This window comes from Terrapene carolina, unplaced genomic scaffold, assembly GCF_002925995.2.
Source record: "Terrapene carolina triunguis isolate 2854851 unplaced genomic scaffold, T_m_triunguis-2.0 Scaffold179, whole genome shotgun sequence".
Taxonomy (NCBI): Eukaryota; Metazoa; Chordata; order Testudines; family Emydidae; genus Terrapene; species Terrapene triunguis.
Genome location: NW_020664530.1, coordinates 11983315 through 12006225, shown reverse-complemented (window position 1 = coordinate 12006225; position 22911 = coordinate 11983315). Strand labels below are relative to the sequence as shown.

General features: G+C 41.0%; 1 protein-coding gene across 1 annotated transcript in view; it reads left to right on the top strand.

Annotated features, from left to right (window-relative positions):
- Positions 1–22911, top strand: part of LOC112117087 (aromatic-L-amino-acid decarboxylase) — a 78690-nt gene that overhangs the window by 32144 nt on the left and 23635 nt on the right. The window contains exons 6-8 of the mRNA XM_026654053.1: positions 8241–8307; positions 12244–12338; positions 17582–17649. Of these exons, the coding sequence (XP_026509838.1) occupies positions 8241–8307; positions 12244–12338; positions 17582–17649 (230 nt within the window). The remainder of the gene's footprint in view (positions 1–8240; positions 8308–12243; positions 12339–17581; positions 17650–22911) is intronic.

Here is a 22911-nt window from a genome sequence, read left to right as displayed (position 1 = left end):
AAAAAAGGGGGCAGCCAGAACGGCAAAGCTCCGTGGCCGGAGCGCGGGTGCAGGGGGACCGGCTGGGGGGCGGGAGGAGGAGGGAGCGGGCGGGAGAGAGAGAGAGAAGGGGGCGGCCAGGGCTACAGCGGGGGCGCTGCCACGCGGCCCCTTCCGCTGCACCACCTCCTGCCGCCTGCCGCGAGGGCTCCGCTCCGATCGGCGGGGAGGGAAGGAAGAGGACTGCCCTGTAGGGCGCTCTGGTTCTCCGCGCCGCCGCCCCCTACAGGGCAGCCGGAGCGGACCAAAAAAAAGCGGCTGTGCTGCCCTAGGATTGGGTGGAATGCCGCCTCGAACAATCTGCCGCCCCAAGCACCAGCTTACTCAGCTGGTGCCTGGAGCTGGCCTTGCAATGAAGGGTAAAACCCATCTTGGCTCTCACAGTCCAAGTTGAGTCTACAGGGCTGGCAGTTAGAAAAAGCCCTGTCTTGTCATCTGAAGAAATTTGATATGGAAATTATTAGAAGACTACAAACGTGCAAGCCCACAATACCATTTTTACAGAGCTTCTGTTCAGAGCAATCTTATTTGATTCAGAGTAGCCTGTACTTCGTCTTCTCTGTTTACTTAAGGTTAAAATTTTCAAAAGGACCTACGTGATTTAGGCTTCTAAGTCCCATTATCAAAAGTGATTTAGGAACCTAGGTATCAGTGAAAGTCAGTCTGAAGTCACTTTTGAAAATTGGACTTAAAAACTTAAATCACTGGACACTTTTGGAAATCTTATCCTTTGCTTGCTTGTTTGTTTGTTTGATTTATTTTGATTGCCTTGGGCTCTGACTTTGTGGTATGTTAAAAGACCATGGCATGAGCACAACAGATGTTTCACAAGTGTAGGGGGATGCTGTTTTCTTGCCTTGGAGAAAAGGAATTGAATAATCTTGATGACCAAGTGAATTCCACCAATTGCCTTCCAGTGGAAATAAGACTCTTGTCCAAAATGAAGGCACCATCACTAAGGCTGCTCACATGAATTTACTTGTGCCATAGAACCTGCTGCAGAGAAATGCGTTTGTATTGGAGATCTCAGTTTCCTCCACTGGGGCAAACACAGCACAGCACGTCATATAAGCAGCTTTTACATGCAGTGGGAAAGTTTAGCTGGTTTGGTTTGGTTTAACAAGTATATTAGGCTGTTCTGATTTTTTTAACAGCATGCTTCAGTGTTTCGTTTCTGCATGTCGTACACACAGTGCAATTCTGCATCATCTCTCCATGTGCTATCAGAAAGTTAATTGAGTTGCTTTGTTGCTCAGACCTCATCTACACACTCACAATGGAACTCGCCTCATAAATATTCACCATCTATTAATTTTTGCAGCTGTGGGAAAGGGAAATCAAATAATCTGTTTACAGATTCAGTGACACTGTTACAAAGGGTGTCTTTTTTTAAACTGTATGTTGTCTCCACTGGTTGCTTTGCTGTGCAATACAAGCCTTGAAAGGAAACATAGGCTAAGCCTGAGTTAATACGGCCAGTGTCAGCCCTTCCATTTATTTGTATACATAAAACATCTCAGCGAGGATTAGATGAAATCTCCTTATCCTTACTGCTAGCCTCCTAACTGAAAAGTGTGCTCATTCTCTCTCATACTGGGCAGTAGCCCATGCACCCCATTCGTGCTCCCTTTTCTGCTCTTCAAGTTCTTTTGTTCTTGAGTAATTTGGGGTTATTTTATTTTGTTCCTGTGACAAAGATACGCAAGTTACTAAAGAAACACCTTCCACCACCTTATTACTCACCTCTTCTTCACTGATCTTTCTCTTAAGAGGGAGATGCAGTGTCAAAGCAGAAAGTTCTGCAAAAGGAACCCTGACGGAAAAGAGTTTGTGACAGCATATAGATCCTTCCATATCTACACTTACAAGCTTACAGTAAGATCTCTCGTTAGCCGTGTTATGCCAATGGGAGAGAGCTCTCCCTTCAACATAATAAAACCAGCTCAATGAGTGGCGGTAACTATGTCTGAGTCAGAGTGTTTTCCACTGACATAGCGCTGGGCACACAAGCACTACAGTTTTGCTGACCTAAGTGCTAGTGTAGACATGGATCTGGGTTGCCTCTAAGTTCATGCAGTCTCTTGAGCAAAAATGATTTAATAGGGAGGGTGGAAAAGGAAAATAAAACCCTGTGTTTTATGGGCTGGATTCTCCTCTCAAAGGTACATGTATAAATCCGGAATCATTCCATTACAGTTAATAGAAATATAAGTGAGGAGAGATTCAGGCTCATGTGTTTACTGGGCCTGACAGGAAACAGAGCTCTAATTAAAATAACTTGGTAACAGGGTTATAGCTTTTTCAAATAAGTAAGGTTTGGTTATCAGACCTCTTTGGCATTAAAAAAAAAAAAAAATCTTTGAACTTATATCCACCACTGATGTCTTTTAGCACTAGCAATTTATTCATTGGTGCACTTAGCACAAACTATAGTAAAAGCTGGGAGCAAGTCCAGAGTAGTCGTTTTCATTTGCTTTCCCCAAGTTCAAAGCTGTGTATATTTCCATTACAAAAGATGTTTGAAAAAATCAAAGCACAGCTATAACTCAACAAATTGAAACAGTTGAGTTACACAGGCTATTGACAAACAGGCCCGATCCCATGAGGTGCTGAGTGACTCCTGAGAGGAACTGAAGTTGGCAAGAGTTGAAGGCACTCAGCACCTGGGAGCAAGCCCCAAACTTGGCGAGTATGCTAGGGTGCCCAGCTCTGCAGTTGGGCCCCAATTCAGCAAAGCACTTAAGCACATGCTGAGATCCCATTGACTTAATTAGGACTTAAGCACATGCTGAAACATAGGTGTTTTAAGTGCTTTGAGATGAAGGTACCTAAACTAGGTGTCTGAGTGCTGGTTTGAGTGTCCAAATGTGCAACACGGTACATTAACTTAGGCTCTAACAAGTTGGAAAATAGGGTCCACTGCATATAAACTACATTCGCTTAGGTGTGTGTAAGTAATCTGCGAGTATATTGACTTTCATAAGCCAGTATGGATACATGACAGCAGCTGGTGTATATGTTACAATATACTTCAAAGAGCTATTGCAGTGTACTGCTGCTGCAATATGATCACGTTCTTGTTGACTAATGGCCCAGCAGAGACTCCCTGTGACTCTAGCAGAAACAGCTCTGCTGAGTGATGATTTACAGGATATGCACAAGCAGATACTTGGCATCCAGACCACTTTGGATGGTGATCGTATCAGAACTAGGCTGCTGGAGGTGCCAGCTTTCAGATGAGTTGCAAAACTGAGGTCCTGACCACAAATGATCATCAAAAATTCTAGATTTCACAAGAGTAATGGTGCTAGTTTCATGCCCTGGCCAAATTCTAGTTTGTCTAGCTGAATTCCCCCTGCAGTTTGTCAGGTAAGGCATCTTTGCTTTCTGTCTAGAAGGTGGCATTGCAATGTGCTACATTCCACTCCAGAAGTAGCTGCATTACGAAGACAGGCACAGTTATCATCATTGTTAACTATTTCATTAATACAGATCCCAATATGATGAGCATAGTATTGGGGTGGGGGGAAGAGATGGATAGCTTAGCAACTACATGGTAGTGATTTTGAATTGAGTGTATAATATCCTGAGGTATTTTTAAATAGGTCTTGTATTTGTAGTAAAATGACAAGAAGTTTAGCATTCAAAACTCTGTGTCAGGTCTGAAATAACTTTGTGGGCTCCTTTCACCCTATCAGAATTTTAGAAGCTGGGATAAACCAGGCTGAATTTAGCTCAATGTGCATTGTTCATGTGTTAGCATGAATAAATATGACACCTACATAGAGATCACTGTTAATCAATTCTTAAAGTATGTCACATGCTTTAGTTTAGGGGTAGGCAACCTATGGCACGCATGCCAAAGGCGGCACACAAGCTGATTTTCAGTGGCACTCACACTGCCCGGGTCCTGGCCACCGGTCTGGGGGGCTCTGCATTTTAATGTAATTTTAAATGAAGCTTCTTAAACATTTTAAAAACCTTATTTACTTTACATACAACAATAGTTTAGTTATATATTATAGACTTATAGAAAGAGACCGTCTAAAAACGTTAAAATGTATTACTGGCACGCGAAACCTTAAATCAGAGTGAATAAATGAAGACTCAGCACACCACTTCTGAAAGGTTGCTGACCCCTGCTTTAGTATATTTAAATTAAATGAGCTTTCTTGGTTTTCTTATTATGTCCATTGCATTAACCAATAATCTCACTACTTCGATACCTCTGTAGGTTTTGTATGATAAACCCTATTCCTTTATTGAGTCTCATAAAACGTACATAGCTAACTTCTAGAAATGCAAGTAGGCAGATACTAGCTATTGGCAGAGCAATCCCCCTTATGTATCATTGGGACACCAGTCTCCTGGAAGTTGTGGAAGCAGTGCTCCCTGAGGTTTATAATACAAACCTGCAGGGCATTATAAATATTTGTGCAGGTTTAGTCGTACTCAGGAAAGTACTATACGAGGTGACTGATGCCTGCATTTGGCTGCTTTACATCAGAGCAAGGGCTATGTTATATTTACACAACATGATCTGAAAAGGATAATGCCTTGGGCTCTTCGGAGCTCTCAGTTCCATTTCTGAGGCGCTGCCTGTCCCTTGCCCCCTGCACAAATGTGATTATGCTGTTGTAATATGGGTTACAAATTGGGTTAGATTCATTGTTTAGTACTGATGCAAGGTAATGAGAGCCCTGAAGAGAGCAGATGCTGTTACTTTAAGTGGTTTCTGGGAATTAATGCAGGTGGCTTTGGGGTTCATGCACCTACAGAAAAAAACATTAAAATTATTTAAACAGCTGAGCCATTCTTTATGGAACAAGCCATTATTCAAACAACTGAGCATATGTATTGAATGTATACAATCTCTAATTATAATGGCACATTCCTTAAAGTGATTATAGAGAGCGTGTTTGTAGCTTAGTGTAATCATATAATGGTGCTGACACCAGTACACCATATCTTTCAGCTGGCTGAATTGAGCTCAGCAATAATCTTGCTTCCCTTTATTGTCCCTCACTAACCACTGACACCTCTCCTGCACCCTCTTGGTGAAGGCCAGTAATCTAATTATAATACATATGTACAAAGAAGCAGAGTTATGACTGCGTGTGCCACGGTAATTTGGGGATTTCCTGACATGGGTCCTTAACCGTGTAACCTGAACACTGTAATCATTGTTCTTTATAGCCAACTTGTGCACATGCACTGACACAGCCCCATTTTCATAAAGGTGCTCTGTCTTTTTTAGGGCCCAATTTGCACCTGCACAATTTACATCCCTATTTTTGTACCTACAGTTCAACTGAAGGTGCCAATCTGATACCCGCGCCTCTTCCTGACTATAGGAGCAAATCAAATAGCCAGCAATGCAAGTACTCTAGTTCATTTTCAGTTCATCTGTGGTACAAGATCTGGGTGCATACTACACCAGTAGAATAGAGACCAAGCCTCAACCCTTTTTAAAATGTACCCCATAATTCCTAAAGGCAGTGGTTCATACCTGGGATGCTTCAACCTAAAGAGGGGTTGCAAACAGGGACCAGAGGGCTACAAACACCCTGTCTTTCATATATTTCTGAATGAGATGTGGGACCCAGGATGCTCCCAATATGGAAAGGGGATGGTGATATGGATAAGGCTAAGAACTCTTACTTTTGGTACACAATTCTATCACGGTGTGTGAATAAATCCCCATATCTATGTGTTTGCCATATCCTTTGTTTTCAGAACCTCATTTGTTTCCAAACAAGGTTCACAATAGTTAGATTGAAAAGACCTATTAGATCAGCCCTGCCACATTTTAATCATCCATTTGCCTGTAGCAATTCTTTTATGGTTGACTAAAATATGAATATCCTTATAATTATCATTGTTGTCATGATCAGATTGAGGGAATAAGTTCTGTGCCTGGTCAGGTGATTTTTTTCATGGTTTTATAAGGCTGCATGAAGTCATGCAAGGGCAGGATATGGCCCCCTTAGAGGACTGTTTTACTAGGTATAATTAGGTTGGCCATCTCTATGATATCCGAGTGCTTCCTATAAAACATAAACACACACAAAAAATCTCTTTTCTAGCTGTACCAGCAGGAATGAACATTAACGTTATTGTTGGAGATACATATAATATGGATGCAGATGTGTTTTGAGACGACTATTGCCCTGTGTTTTTAAAAGCCTACTCATAACATAGTATTTGCTCTCCTTTCTTGCAAGCTTTGATGAACAGTGCAATAGTTACCAAAATTGACATTTGAAGTTCTGTTGCTGGCCTCTAAGTTAGTATGAGAGCTAAACAAATATTTCCCCTCAAAATTTGAAGAACAGTGAATGGCCTTTTTTCTGCAAGTCATTTGAAGTTTTCCATTTAAAAAAAAAATTAACTGAAAGAAATTTTCCCTTTTTTAGGAGAAAAAGCACCTAGTCTTTAACTTGTCTAACTTAGAATATGTTAAAGTATACACTGCTTGTTCTACACTACACTCTTTAAAGGTATTAGAACATGTTTCCTAATGCCTAATAACAAACCTTTAAATCTTAGTCTATCCAAAGCCTAAGTGAGAGGAGACTGAGGCTCTAGGTATAAATCCAATTGCAAATCAACTTAACAGCAAACTTAAAACTACTCAATATGGATGGATATGCCACTGTATGTTTATATTAGTAATGGGAAGTTTTAGAAGGTCTCATCAGATTGATACCCAAAATGTAGGCTGCTTCTCCTTACATGAACCTTTTAAAGTCTGCAAATAGAAATCCTGCCAGATTTCCTGTACTTCCCATTCCAAGTTAGGCTATTCTTTCAGTATTCTGGCCTCTCTCATTGTGTTTTACCACTTAGTTTCCTGTCCCACACAGAAACAGGAAGGTCAGAGGCATGGGTAATTTGGGGTGGGGGGGGGGGGAAATAACCAGACTCTTTCAGACTTCAAAAAATGTTTGAATGTGTTATGGGCAAAAGTTCATTAGGTTGGTTCTTTTTTTATCTTTCCCTAGTTTGCATCTATATGTCTATTACTCCCAAGGTGGAGTACTAGGTGACGATTAAATGTGCATGTTCTAATGATAGATATTTTTATTAGAGTACAGGCACATTGCACACTGTGATTACATGTTGGTAAATTTGTGAGAGCATAAATTGGTGTAATTTATTGACTAAGGCAAACCAGAAGAACAAGGTTGTAGAAGGGAAGCAACCAAGAGTAAGAAGGATGTTCTTTAGCTTAAGGCACTGGACTGGGATTCAAGACATTTGGGTTCCGTTCCTGGCCCTGCCACAGACTTCCTGTGAGACCTGGGAATAATTAATCACTTTGGGCCTCAATTCTCCAGCTACAAAGTAGGAATAATAATACTTCCTTTGTCTACCATATATATTTAGACTGTAAACTATCCAGTGCATGGAGTGTCTCTCACCATGTGTGTATATACAGCACTTAGCACCAAGGGCCCGCATTTTCATTGGGCTTGTATATGTTTATATCGATCAGAATAACAGTAATATACAAGATAAAGCAGCCCCCACACTTTAGCTTACACTCTCCTGTTGGTTGCTTTCACTCCACATTTTCACTCCTCTCAGGGGAAGTTACAACAGCTTACATTCACCCACTTATATCTTCCTGCTAATGTGAAACTTCCTCCATTATTTACATCACATCTGCATTTGGCCCATTGTGTTCATAGTGCTGCAGACAGTTTAGAAGAGAGAGATGCACACACACAGGGAAGAGTCAGGGAAGCTGACTTTGAGTGTTTAGCATGACCCTGGAAGAGAAGAGCCTGTGAGAAAATCACCAGCCTGTGATAGCGCCAGTAACTTATCCTTAAACCACATTCTGAGCTCAGTTATACCAGCATAAATCAGAATGAATTTCATTGACTTCAGTAGAGCTATTATAGATTGACACTTGCATAGCTGAAATTAGTGTTTGGAGATATACGTGGAATCAAAATCCTTGGTGCAAACTCTCAAACTCTGGAACCATCTTGCATCCAGAACGACACACTGCAATTCAGTTGTTGGGTAGGTATTGATTAGAAGGCTGCAATTATGTGTGGGTATTCAGAAGTCCTAAATCACCAGAGTTCTTTCGATTCCTTGAGGTCTTTGTGGCTTGCTGTTTCTCAGTTGGTAATTGTCTTTGCTGGAAAATTTGATTTTAAAGTTTTGCCTTTTGTTTTTCTCTTCAGTTTTGTGCAACACTCGGAACCACATCTTGTTGCTCCTTTGACAGACTGTTAGAACTGGGTCCTATTTGTAAGTCATTCCCTGCTGCTTCTCTCTAAAATTTAAATATAAGTTAGTCTCTTGTTGGTTCATTTCCTGGGTGTTATGCAGTGTCAGTGTCCAAATGCAATAATCCTGTCTATAAATCTTTCACTTGCAGTTGTTTTCTAATATTGCTTCAAGTAGCAAACTTGTATTTTTAGGCTGGATTACTAATGGGTAAGAAAGATGGCCATAACTTCAAAGTTTTGTTTTTAAAAAACCCTCCTTTGTGGCAACATATTTTAGGACCACAAAATGCTTACGTGCTTGACTTTGTGGCTCCTTTCTTTGGTCTGTTCTGCATGGGTCAGAAAAGCTCCACCTGAAGCAGATTGAAAAAAGGCTGAACTCAATGTCTTTCCTTGTGCCCCTCTGTCGCTTTGCATCAGTCAGGACACACAGGTGAATGAGTTGAGACACAAGGGTGGTTTAAGTGGCAGGCAGCAACTTTAGTAACGTATCACTGTTATCTGTCCTGTCTCCCATATACCAGGTATTAACATGGGTCCAATGCAGGATTACAGGGCTCCCACCATATAGCCAATAACTAGGGGTAGACCTTCCTCAGCCTACCTCTAAGATTCAGCTCACTTTGCTAAATCCTCTCACCCTGCCTCCTGTGAGGGGGATACAGCATACCAAAAGAGGGACCTCATTTCTCAAAGACTTCGTCTCTCCTTTTCCCAAGGTCCACCAATGAAATCACAGATCTGTTTCACTCCTGGGAGCTGGCTCTTTTGGCCTCTTATTTGCACCAACCGCAAGTTGCAACAAGCTAAACAGTCACACAAGTTATTGTTGTTAAATTCTAAGTTCTCTTCTATTTAACCTTAACTATGCCTTCATAATGCTGTGAGATAGGCAAAAAATTCTACCAGGCCTCTGCCAATTTAGCCCAATGGGAAAAATTCCTTCCTGATCCCCAAAACAAGGGGGTGATCAGACCTGCAGCATCCTAATAAACACAGCTCCTCTAATACAGGGACGGAGGATGAGGCACTAAAAATGGAGCAAGAGGCTCCAAAAATTTCAGTCCAGGGTTTAAATGAACAGTATTGCCAATATCAGGAGATCAAGTCATGAGTCAGACCCCGCAAAAAAATCATGAGATTGGCCCAAAAGTCATGAGACTTTTTAAAGAAAAAGATTCTATTGTGTTTTCTCAGTCTGTCTTTTGAGTTTCTTTACTCTCCCTGCCTGACCCCAGCATCTGCAAAACAATTTATTGGATAAAATGATTTTGGCCCTTGCTGCAGGAGCTCTTACTCACCTATTTGTTCATCCACTGCCCACTAATTAATCCTGTCCACAAGTTTCCCCCTCTGTTCAGCCCCACTATGTTGGTTTACCCCACCCACATCCTGGACTCAGTTTAGTTTCCCACCATCAATTCAGCCCTTCCATCAGTCCCCATCCCCATGGTACGGCCCTACCCTCCAAGCCTCACATCTGTTCCTCCTGGGGTTCTTTCCCCCCCTGCTCCCAGGCCTGGGGGACTGCAGCAGGGTTCCCACTCCCCTTTCCAAGGCTGGGGGGCAGATCTAGGGGCTCTTCACCCCCTCTACTGCTTCCCAGGCCGGGTGCTTCATGGGGGAGGAGAGGAGCAGATGCACCATCCTGTCCATATTTCTCACAGGCAGGGAAGGGGAAGAGGGAGTGGAGTTGTTCTCAGATGCTGGGCTCTTTCCTATCTCCTCCCCTTCTATGAGGTTGGTGAGAGGAGGGGAGAGATTCTGCCAGCTTCCAGCTGTGTGAAGGGTGGAGCTTCTCGCATCATCTCGAGACAGGCTCCGACACCCTCTGAAATCCCTTCACCTATGATAAAACCATAAGAGTTGGCAATACTAGATTAATGAAAGTTAGGAGTAAGGAGCCACCTGGCTCCCATCTCTTTCTGCCTGGCCAACGGGAAGCAGAGAGCTCATAGAGGAGGGGCCATCCCTGCATTCCTCCAGCATGTGCTCCCCCCTTCTTCCTCAGGGGCTGTCCCCCTCCCCTACAGGTCCACTCAAGTTTTCCACCATTGAACAGTGTGGATGGCATTTTTTGTCTCTTTGCTTCCCACCACTATAGAGATGAAAGAAGTAAGAAACAAAGGGACAGAAGTATTTTCCTTGCCCCTCCTCCCACTTACCCGTCCTGCTCTAGCCCCAGTGGGTTGCACTGACTAGATTGAGTCATTGACTCCTATTGCAAGATTGTTACCTGATAAATTATGAATAACTTTGGCCTTGAACAGTGGTTGGTATGAAACACGTGCTCACTGCATAATCAGAGTGACATACAGGTATAGATTACACTTGGGGTAGCAATATGTCTAGAACAAACATTTTGTAGTTATAAAAAACCCTGAATGCCTTGATGGTTGCAATTTTTCATGTCACTATTTTGGGCATCTTCAAAGATGGTTTTGGGGCACAGGGACATTGTATGAAAAACCAGAACTGTCCTGGTAAAACTAGGATGAGATTTGCTGTGTTGTGAATTAATCTGGGGGAAAAACAGAGAGTGTGCGTTGCCCTGTTTGAACGCTTGAGTTGTAATAATTTGTTTCCGTGTATGTAGTACAAACAGGCTTCAGGGCTTCAATCTGTTCCTAATCCTGCTCCCCTAGGCTGTTTGTCATCGTTTGCTTAACAGCTAGTAATGAGTCTACTGTTCAGGAAATAGCCTGCAGACTCAATATCGTAAAATAGGGACACATCACATTAGGGGTAGAATAACAAGCTGTGAATGTGGAGCTTTTTAAAATCACTTTTGGTGAAATTGCCCTTGTGCAGAGGGGTCCAGCACAAGACTAGTGTGCTGCTTGAAGCACAAGTCTTTGTCCTGGCCCCTCTGCACAGGGATGAACTTCACCCTCGGTGTACATATGTATAAGTCATAAAATGAGTAACACACCCAGAGCCAGGTGAACTCAGTGCAAAACAATAATAATAATCTCAAACATTTGTTCAAATAAAAGCTGAGAATTAACTTTGAGGAGATACACATTAAAAAATTGTGTTTTTTGCAAACATTTATGCAAATGAATTTTAGTTCACAAGAATCCAAGTACTTGTGTAACTAATCTTTGCACATGAATATTGATTTGAGTGTGTGTGTGTGTGTGTGTGTGTGTGATTATATAATGTAAAAAAAAATATGCACCAGAAGTGTTTGGTGGCTGTTGTGACTGATTTTGTTGGCTTGTTTCAATGCTGTCCAGTCACGGACCAGAAATATTACCATATGACTTACTGTCAATGAACAGTCGCATAGAGTGAACAGTGAGGTCCATATTCTGAAATATTTTTGCAAAAACAACTTATTGAATAATTTAAGGTAACAGATTTGTAATACGTCAAAGTTTGCTCATCGGTAAGAACAAAGTTTGTTTATAGTTTAATATCCCAAAATAAATTCATTGCTGTAAATAGTTTGTTCACTCTGTTAGGTCCCTGGAAACTCATGTCATATAAGAATGTATCATCTTGGAGCTCTCACCATTGCTAAAAGGGGCCAGCAAAGTCAAAATTCGTGTTGCTATTCCAGTTACAAAAATAGAGAGCTTTCTTTATAGAAATTAATTAACATCACTAGTTTTTTTAAATAAATACATATTTTAAGCATCCTGAATTGATCATAAATTAAGATTTTGTATTGCAAGTTAATAGTAAACAGAGTGTCTAAGGGCTCAATCCTGTTAATAGAACGGTGGAGATGGGAAGGGTCTGTGTGCATGGATTCTTTAGCAGAACAGAGGCCTATGTGATGCGACCTCTTAGATCTCTGTCCTAATTGAATTGATAAAATATGAATGGCAAAGAAAAAACAAAATTGCAGGGACTGCAAATCCCCTCTAGTCACTTGGTCTAATGCAAAGAAAATGTTTTAAAGAAAAAAGCTGTCTTTGCTTATTTAATTTCCTTCATTTTTTTCCAGGCAATAAGGAGAATATCTGGATGCATATTGATGCAGCATATGCAGGGAGTGCTTTCATCTGCCCTGAATTCCGACATCTTCTAAATGGCGTGGAGGTTTGTGATGCTCCTCAGGGGTACCCAGGGTTGCGTGGGACCTCAGCACCACCTACCCTTAGTGTGAAGCAGTCTTGTCTGTGCCTGCCTGTGGATTAGCTCCCTGAAACCAACAACCTCTGGGAGTACAAGCCTTCCTGGCCCCCCCGCAGGCCTCGCTCTCTGTGTACAAGGAGCGACAGGCACACACCAACCCCTGAATACTCAAAGTATTCCTTGAAGTTTCCAGCCCCTTATCCACTGGACACTCACAGTATTGCCAGAGCTGCTGTTCACAAAGGACAGTACATACCAGCTTGTAAGATTCAACTGAGGACAATCACTTTGCTTAACATGGGGTGTGTGTGTGTGTGTGTGTGTGTATGTATACATATATATAGTGAAAACGAGAATAAGTTTATTATCAAAGAATAGCGATTCAAGTAATAGTGAGTAAGAATATCTAAATCACTTGGTAAACTGGGTGCAAGTGAACAATGCACATTTTAATACGGCTAAATGTATATATCTAGGAACAAAGAATGTAGGGCAGCCTTACAGGATGGGGGATTCTATCCTGGGAAGCAGTGACTCTGAAAAAGATTTGGGGGTCGTGGAGGATAATCAGCTGAACATGAGCTCCCAATGTGACTCTGTGGCCAAAAGAGCTAATGAGATCCTGGGACAATTAAACAGGGGAGTCTCGCATAAGAGCAGAAGAGTTATTTTACCTCTGAATTTGGCACTGGTGCGACTGCTGCTTGAATACTGTATACTGTGTCCTGTTCTGGTGCCCACAATTCAAGAAGGACATTGATAAATTGGAGAGGGTTCAGAAAAGAATCATGGAAATTATTTTGGGGAAGTTCTATGGCCCTGTGTTATACAGGTGGTAAGACTAGATGATCACAATGGTCCCTTCTGGCCTTAGAATCTATGAATATTGGAAACAAATGGTTACATGGAAAACAAAATCATAACATGCTTTCTAGACACTAAACTTGACTAACAAGTTACTTTAATCTAAAGATGTTTATCTCACCCAAAGTTCTCTCCAACGTATACCCCTTTTTTTCATTAAGCAAAAGCGCTATCCTCTTACTTCTTCAGAGAAGGGTGCCAGGGCATCCCTTTCCTCCCTACCCAAATATACTCAAGTAAATATTTGATATGTACCTCTCTGCCCCTGCTGTGTTCACTGTCCTGTTAGTTCTGTCTTACAATCCTTCATTTACATTCAGTTCAGACTGGAGATAGGAGACCCATTGTAAACAACACAAGACTCAAATTAGATGTAAACAAATAGATGGAGAGACATCTCAGTCTGACAGCAAACCTGTTTTTCACTCTTCCTTGTGTCTAATACCTTGATACAAAGTTTAAGAACATATTTTCAGTGTGTATCCATAACTCCTTACATAGTATCTGTACATACGTTTCACAATCATATTAATGACCAATGTGACACTGGCTTTCATTTCAGACCTCACATAACATTCTTTAGTAAACCAGAATGTACTTCGTAGAATCAGGAGATTCCTGCAACCTTCCTATGCACTCTCTTGTCAGCTGACAAAAAAGAAAGGCCCCATAGATTCTTAAACCTCTGCTTTCCTGTGACTGTAACCCAGAGTCCATGCTCGATCAAGATGCTGCACTTCTGTACAAAATATCAAAAGTGATGGATAGAAACCAAACTTTGTGTAAGTCTGGCCATGCTGGCGAAGAGCATTTCCTTCCTTTGGCCCCCCAGCACCTCCTCTGGCACCGTGAAAAGATATTGGAGGAGGAGGCGTAGGTTTGTGTGTTTTACCAGAAGCCCTTGCACCCAGCCAGTCTAGTCCCTGTCCCGTCCCACAAATGATCCCCAAATCAGCAGAAACGACTCCGAGAGGACCTGGAAGTTGCTCCTTCCCACAGCTTGGATCTTGATCAGGACATAAACTTCTTTTAAGTTCCAAGTAGGGAAGGATTATATCAAAATGTTGGATTGTTGATTCAGACCACTATCGAGACAGGGGTCAGCTGTTAAATGCAATCCAGATCCTCCCGAAGTTTAGAGAAAGGGCTGCATGTCCAGCGTTTTGGTTTTTGGGCCCATCTTAGTCATCATTCAGTAAGTTTGTCCTACAGGCTAAGCTACAAAAGGCAGCAACCTAAACTCATAACTGTGGTCTTAGGCACATTTGGGAGGAATTTGTATTGTGACAAAGTTCCTCCTCTACCTTGGTGGGTCCTGCGCTTATTGGCAGATTTGCTCGCCTCAGAGATCTTCCCCTCTGGTGGAACCCACAGTCCGGATCAACTCCTCCTGTGTCTGATCAGGAGTTGGGAGGTTTGGGGGGAACCTGGGCCCGCCCTCTACTCCGGGTTCCAGCCCAGGGCCCTGTGGATTGCAGCTGTCTATAGTGCCTCCTGTAACAGTTTCATGACAGCTACAACTCCCTGGGCTACTTCCCCATGGCCTCCTCCAAACACCTTCCTTATTCTCACCACAGGACCTTCCTCCTGGTGTCTGATAACGCTTGTACTCCTCAGTCCTCCAGCAGCACACCCTCTCACTCTCAGCTCCATGCACCTCTTGCTCCCAGTTCCTCACACTCACACCACAAACTGAAGTGAGCTCCTTTTTTAAACCCAGGTGCCCTGATTAGCCTGCCTTAATTGATTCTAGCAGCTTCTTGATTGGCTGCAGGTGTTCTAATCAGCCTGTCTGCCTTAATTGTTTCCAGAAAGTTCCTGATTGTCCTGGAACCTTCCCTGTTACCTTACCCAGGGAAAAGGGACCTACTTAATCTGGGGCTAATATATCTGCCTTCTATCACTCTCCTGTATCCACTGGCTCCCTTGACGCCTTCGAGGAGCAGTGGGCGCTGTCCGGGGTTCTCTGCTTGGTGTCCCCGTCTGGTTCGCTTCATTTGACCCTTTGACCTCACTCCTGTCCCTGTTCTTTTATTAGTTGTCCCCCGTAATGTTTTGGTCTCCAGGTCCTGTGGACCCCCCCCCTTGGGCTGGGGGGGGGATCCTTTAGCAGTGGGCTTTGCCCACCCACTTCCTGGATCCCAATAGGATCACTCTCCTGTAGCCATCTGGCCTGACCCTGTGACAGTATAAATAAGGTAACATTAAAAGATTTGAGAACCATAGATCCATTTTTGAAATGCTCCTCTTGGGAGTGAATCCTTACAGCTGCTTTTAGAGCATAAAATTTGTGCAAAAATGCAGAGTTGAACACAGACAAACTTGCTCCTCAGAGAAGCAAAACTTAGCTTTGCCAACTCTCACAATTTTATCATATCAAAAATGGCTTTAGTTTATAATGGTTACCATGTCAGGTAAAACCATTTCTGCAATTTTTACACATGCACAAAAATTTGCTGTTCAAAATACCAAGTAGCACTGAATCAACCCAGGATGAGAAAGAGTGACTTTTGCTTAAATATCCTGGTAGAGAACATTTTAACATCCTAATTCTATAACATTTTTAAAATATAACAACCACTATCTCACCTGTTTTGAAAGCAAGACATAGAAGTATTACTATATACCTCCTACGGGGCATATACCATAGGGTTGCCAACCCTCCATGATTGTCCTGGAGTCTCCAGAAATTAAAGATTCATCTTTAATTAAAGATTTTGTCATTTGATGAAACCTCCAGGAATACGTCCCACCAAAATTGGCAACCCTACATATAAGGCCAGACTGTGGCTGTGTCTATAACAGATGGTGTTTAATATTTGAAAATGAGTCAGTTGAAATTTTCTTCCAATAACTCTCAGGTTCCTTTTTCTTTTCCTCTTACTGAGTCACTTGGCACTTAGTTGCTTAGATAAGGGTGCTGCAATTTCCTGATGCTCCCCTCACACAGTCAGATAAGTCCTTGTCTTCCACGTCAGTGGAGAAAATATCACTGTTTGGTAAAGACAGAAATTTAAACAGAGCAGCTCTGATAGGTAGACTAATAAAAGAGGAGGAAAAACCTAACAAATGAAGCATTTCTCTCTCATTCTTTTTTTTTTTTTATCAGCAAATGAAGCTTGCTGTAATTTCCTGTGTGGGTTTTATTTATTATTTTTATTGGTTCCTGTAGGAAATGAATCAGCATCCATTGCACAGCCAGCATCTGTCAATGTAGCAACTATTCAACAGCTCTGAATAGATTCCCTACCTCAGATATTAGAAGGATAAAAAACTCCTCCAACATGGGCAACCACTGTCCTTTCACCAAAGATGAGGAAGTTAATGAGAAACAAATGTGAAAAAATAGCTATTAGGTGGCGACTGGTGCTTCAAGATCCCCACTTCTCCTTTGTGTCCCTGCTGTTCAACATCAACTGCTGCCACAGGACCTAAAGTAGAAGACTTTCAACACAAATGTCCTTCATGCCTTTCACAGCATGGGAAGCTTCTATACTGAATACGTGTAATGCGAAGTTGATATTGTCAAAAATTTAACATATAGCTATGCGTTCTGTGTAGAAGTGGTTGAAAGTGGGGGTTTTTTTGTATAAATTTAGTTTAGATGAGAAATGACTGACTAAATGAAAAAAAATTTAGGGAAAAAATGATTTTTGACCACCTTTAATTCTGTGGTTAGACTGACTGAAACACAATTCTAGATCAAAATCTATATTACCTGTGTGTACACACATATAAAATATATGTCTATGTTTATAATATTAATTGCTTACTCTGTGAAATAGTGAAATCTAGGAACTCTTGAGTAGAAAATGGGCTAAAAACCAAAATTTGGGATGTCTTTTGTTTATAATGAGTTTTTTGTTTACATTGAGATAATGTTTATATATGATATATATTAAAATAAAGTTCAAAAAATCTATATTAAAAGCACATTATCAATGGCACAAGTCAAACATTCAAGATTTAGGAGATGCCAGAAGTTAGGTTGTCCAAGCACCCTGAATTCTGCTCCCTTGTGTGTATGCATAATGGCTCTGATTCAGCCAAGTGTACTTAAGCATATGTATAACTTTGAGCAAGCATGTAGTCCTGTTGACCCCTGAAGGCTTACATGAGGCTTACATGGTAGATATTCCTTTTGGTGGTCCTCTGTGCGGGATGAATTTCACTCAACATGCACATATAACTTTCATTCACGTTAGAATTTCAGGAAAGCATTTCGTTTATGTTTTAGTGCTGTCCTGAATCTGGGTGCAATTGGGAAAATTGACAGTGCTTTTATAACTTGAGGACTCTGACCCATATTTTTTCTAATTCTTCTTTTTTTTAAACCCTGTCAGTTTGCAGATTCATTTAACTTTAACCCTCACAAATGGCTCCTAGTGAATTTTGACTGCTCTGCTATGTGGTAAGTAATACAGGATATATAAGGTTGTCAGAAATAGTAAACTTTATGGTGAAGCACACTCTTTCTAAACACTTATTCCCTTTGTCACATAGAAATATGGAGTTTTGTCTAGTGTTTGCCTAAGTGAATGATTCACACAGTAGTATGATAAATTGTTGGACTGAGGTGGTAGAAAACCAGAGATGGGTCTGAGCCCTGAAGTTTGGAGGTAGACATGAACATTCAGGAGATTCAGATTTATTCCATTTTGTGCCCATTTTGTGCCCATCATTTACTGAAATGAATTGCACATTACACCAAGCTTCTTTCTCTATTTTGATATGGTCTCTCTGAGTCTTGACTGCACACTTTAAACGCCTTTGTTTATAGAGTCTGGACTTTAGTAGATTCAGAGCAGTGCGATTCAAAGAAGCCTTTGTAAATGTTTTTCAATTATTTTCATTATTCATGTGTGAGGAGCAAGACTGTATTTTGTGTTCCAAAGAGGTGCCACAGAAAAACCTGCGGGTACATCGGGGACACAAAGCAAAATGGCCTAAAGGAAACAATCATCATCACAAGGAGAATATTATTATTATTAATAATAATAATAATAAAAAAAAACAGAATAATATAAAATTCTCATAACAGACAATCCCATAGCTAGGACTTAGAGTTTCCCAACACAACTAAGTGTATTGCCAACATCTTGCAGTCACCCACCATCTGAGTATATTGATTACCAAAAGAGCTGCTCAGGAAATGGTAAATATTTTCCATGAAAAATTTCAAAAGAAACTTTTTTTAAAAAAATCGTTTTTTTAAAAACCGTTCAGTTTTCAAAAACTGAAAAAAATTGGCTTTAAATTTTTTGTTGAAAAACTAACATTTTCATTTTGGAAAAAAGGCCATTTTTCATTTTAAAAAAAAGTCACATGAAAAATCTAGAACAGTACTAATTATCAATACTTTCCCTCTCTCTTATCTTCAGCATTACTAATGTGTAAAAACATGAGACTTTTGTGCCTATGGCTTCATCCCTAGTTACAAATGTACATATCACCATGTAATAGGAGTTTTTCAGCTCGTAGGTTAGGGTTGCTAACTCTAAACTGTCCAGATCAGTGTCCTACTGCAAATGTACTTCTTTTTGGTAGGTATCAGTAGGTTATTATGATTATTCATCACTGTAGCACCTAGGAGCCCTCATCATGAACTAGGACCCCCATTGTGCTAGGTGCTGTGCAAATGCAGAACAGAAACAGTCCCTGTTTCTGGTGTTTTGATTCTGCCTCATTCTTACTGGTAGTCACATCTCAATAAAGAATATTTTGAGGTTTAGAACCAAGCCCTAGAGTGTAATTATCTCATGCTGAGATGTGTGTCTCTGTGTAAACATTAGAAGGGAGAAGGGCGGAATTCATTTTCTTGCTTCCCCCTCAACTCCCTTTCATGATTCAGAGAACCAAGTGTCTGAGAAGCCACTGATGGAAGTGAGGAAATGAACCATCATACTCTTGGCTTTCTCTCTCAATTCAGTTCTCATAAATTAACGGGCCTCTTATGGCAACAAAAAGTTATAAGAAACTCAGTAGCTGCATTCATGAGCAGTTAGAGCAAACACTTTTCATTTCTTTGAAAGGAAAGTAGTTTAAATCACAAAATAACTACTGAATGGTGCAATATCTAGACATTGTTAGAGTATGAATTTGCTCTTGCTTGCACGGACAAAAATCTATGGAGTTACACCAATGTAAAACTGGCGTAAGTCAGAGGAGACTCGGGCCTTGAAGAGGAGATTTTCAAAGGCTCAAACGGCAGTGAGATGCCTCACTTACATTTGTGCATCCCTTGGAAAATCTCCCCCTTAATCCCTTCCACTCATAATTCTGTTAAGCCAAGTTAAAAGAATGTAAAAACAATTACAAAGTCATTTTTTGAATTGTATTGCTCCTACTCTGCCAAAGCCCAGACATTTAAAAATCTTTATATATGCATGTATGCACAATTGTAAAAAATAACCTTAAAAGAATTCACTCAAAAATCCGGGCAACCTTAACTTTGTAAAGTCCAAACTCTCTTCATTTTGAATTCTTTACTTGGCAACTTTAACATTTTGAATGTAGTTTTTTAAACTGAATTTCCGACGGCTTGTGGTAGTGGTTTATCATGACAGATAAATTCTATGATGTAGAACAACTTTCTAGACAGCACTGGAACAGTGAACTCACACTTTGTGCGTTGGTTTGTGCATAATCCTATGGAATGAGATAGGGTTCCTCCCAGACTCCAGGGGCATACAGTCTCAGGCCCTAGAGGTAGTTTGCAATTCACTGCGAATGGATAAACTATTCCTATTTAGTTCTCAGTCCACAGAGCAAGGTCCATATAAATCTTGTCCAAACCTGGGTGCTTAAAGTTAGGCACATTAATCCTAGTTTAGGCACCTAAATAAAAGTAGCCTGACTTTCACAGGAGTGAGAACCTGCAGTTCCTGTTGGAGTTAATGGGTGCTCAGAAGTACATACAGCCGTCAGGGTCTCTCTTCCTTTCTCTTTAAATGCACTATTAATTAGTATTATTATTTTATTAGTCTGATTTTTTATTATTATTAAAATGATCCTGTTTGTATCAAGAAAGAGCAAAACCACTCCAGGCAGGCCAATAACGCTAGCAGCAGAATACCTTCATCTTACGCCTCAATAACACTGAATGATTCCAATGAGACCTACTTTTTTATTCTGATCATAAAAATATAGCAATGTTGGTTTCTGACCCACAGGAAAGCCTTGGGGGAAACAAACCTCCATACATGAAAGCAACTGTCTCCAGACATATGATCTTCTATATGTGGGCAGCACTACATTCCGTTATTAATCCTGCTATATTTTCCACCAATAACTTGAAAGGTTTCCTTATTGCCCTACTGGATTACCACTTTGTGTTATTGTTCACACACATTCATTATCTATGTGCTGCCAGGATGAGTTACCCTTCATAGCACTATTGTGGGGGGCTTTTTTGTTTGTTTTTTTCTCTAGCTAATACTTTACATCAGTCACTTTCTCTGCCTCATCCTTCCAATGAATTACCTTTCCCAAAGACCCAGTTAATCAGTCAAAGGGGGGGAAAGCACTGCTGGAACAATCCAGCGCTCCCAAATTCTTCTGCAAAGCAACTGCAGAAGTCTCTTCTAAGCAAAGCTGTGATACTTACTGTAGATGACCTCCTTTAGCAATTTGCTTGATTAGATTTCTCCCTCGGGTTCAAATGCAATGGTGTTTACATCCATTCACATGCATGCACAGGGCCAATTTCTTATTCTTGCCTGTTTAATCTGCCAAGGCATTTATACTGTAGTTATCACGGGTGTCTGAGCACTTCAAAACCACAGCCTGAAACGCATAGGCATCCCTATAATTTTGGTTGTGGGTCTGATCTAAAACCAGAAGGACATATTTCTGATTCCACCAGATAAAAGATCTTACAAAAGCAGCTGCTCTCATAAGATTTTGACTCTGTATGGAGGAAAATCTCATGAGAGCTGGGAAGATTTCTGCCACTTTGGGCTGAAGCTTCATCAGAATACATTGCAAGATGTTGGTGCCATTGGGGCCTCACTTCAGCAATGCACTTAAGCATGTGCTTAAGTCCCATTGATTTAAAAGGGAATTAAACATGTACTTAAAGGTAAGTATAGGAGTAAGTGCTTTGCTGAAGAGGGGCCTGAAGCCAAGCCTGAACCCAAACCCTGAACTGGAGCCTAAACACAGTCCAGGTTTAAACATCAACTCTCTCTGAAGAATGGGAATTCCACCTAATACAAAGGTGAAACATCAGATGGAAATATATTCATAAAGGTTGGGATTTTCAAAGGAGTCTGAGGGCTTGTCTACATGGCAATTTAGTGTGCAGCAAGCCAGGGTGTGATCTACAGCTCACAAGCCTGCCACGCACTAACTGGCCAGTTAGACCCTGCTATCATACACTAAAAGGTCCAAATGCACTTTGACCTACAGCTGTTCCGAAATGCACTAAGGAACTTTTAATGTGCGATAGCAGGGTCCACACAGCCAGTCAATGTGCAGGAAGCCGGTGTGCTCTAGATTCACAACCTGGCTTACAGTACGCTAAAGGATTTTGAACATATTTTTTTTAAAAAGGAAAATGTTTTTTATAGTTTAAAATAAAATTTTACAAGGAGTTAATCTATAATGAGAAGTAATCACTTTGATTATTTTCTTTTTCAATTAAAATAGACATGATAATTGAGGTCTTTAAAAGCTGCAGTTGTGCAATCAAAATAAGTAACTACTTTTCATAATGATTTCATTATTCTATTCAGAGGGATTTTTATTGTGCACTTGGCGGTATGAAGCTTTAATGTGCAGATCTCAGCCAGCTAGATCTTAATGGGTCTATTAGCATGACTTCAGATCTTTACGAAAGCTTCAACCCCCATAAGGTATCAAAGGAACTTTCTAAAATATGTACAGAGACCTTAAATCAGACAGTGGTATGCACAAATGAAGGTAAGGGCATGACTTAAACCCTCAGATGTATTCAGTATTAGAAGCTAAAATTCATTGTGGGGAATCTTAACTATTCAGGATCAAATTTAGAACTGGTGTGTGCAGATGCAGCTCTATTGGCTTTATTTCTTAGGATTTTAGACTTTTTTTAAATAAAGCCCTCTCAAATAGACATTTTCTTATTGTCAGATAGAATCTTTGAGACTTTTAGCTGGGAAAGACCATATCCCCTTTAAAAACAATAACGTCCGTTTAGTACCTGCAGGCTCACCAACACAATTGTTTCTAAGGCTACGTCCTCACTACGGGGGGGGTGTGTCGATTTAAGATACGCAAATTCAGCTACGCGCATAGCGTAGCTGAATTCGACGTATCGCAGCCGACTTACCCCGCTGTAAGGACGGTGGCAAAATCAACCTCTGCGGCTTCCCGTCGACGGCGCTTACTCCCACCTCTGCTGGTGGAGTAAGAGCGTTGATTCGGGGATCGATTGTCGCGTCCCGACGGGATGTGATAATTCGATCCCCGAGAGGTTGATTTCTACCCGCCGATTCAGGCGGGTAGTGTAGACCTAGCCTAAGTATCCACCTATGAGCTAGTAGGAGTGGGAGTTGAAAACATTTAAGCACCTTTTGAAAAAATTGCCACATCATAGCAAATGTTTAATCAGATGTCCTTTCTCTGATATTGCTCAATACTGGATGTTGCAAAAGAAGGGGTGGATCTCTAGTTCTAATGGTTCATTGCTTCA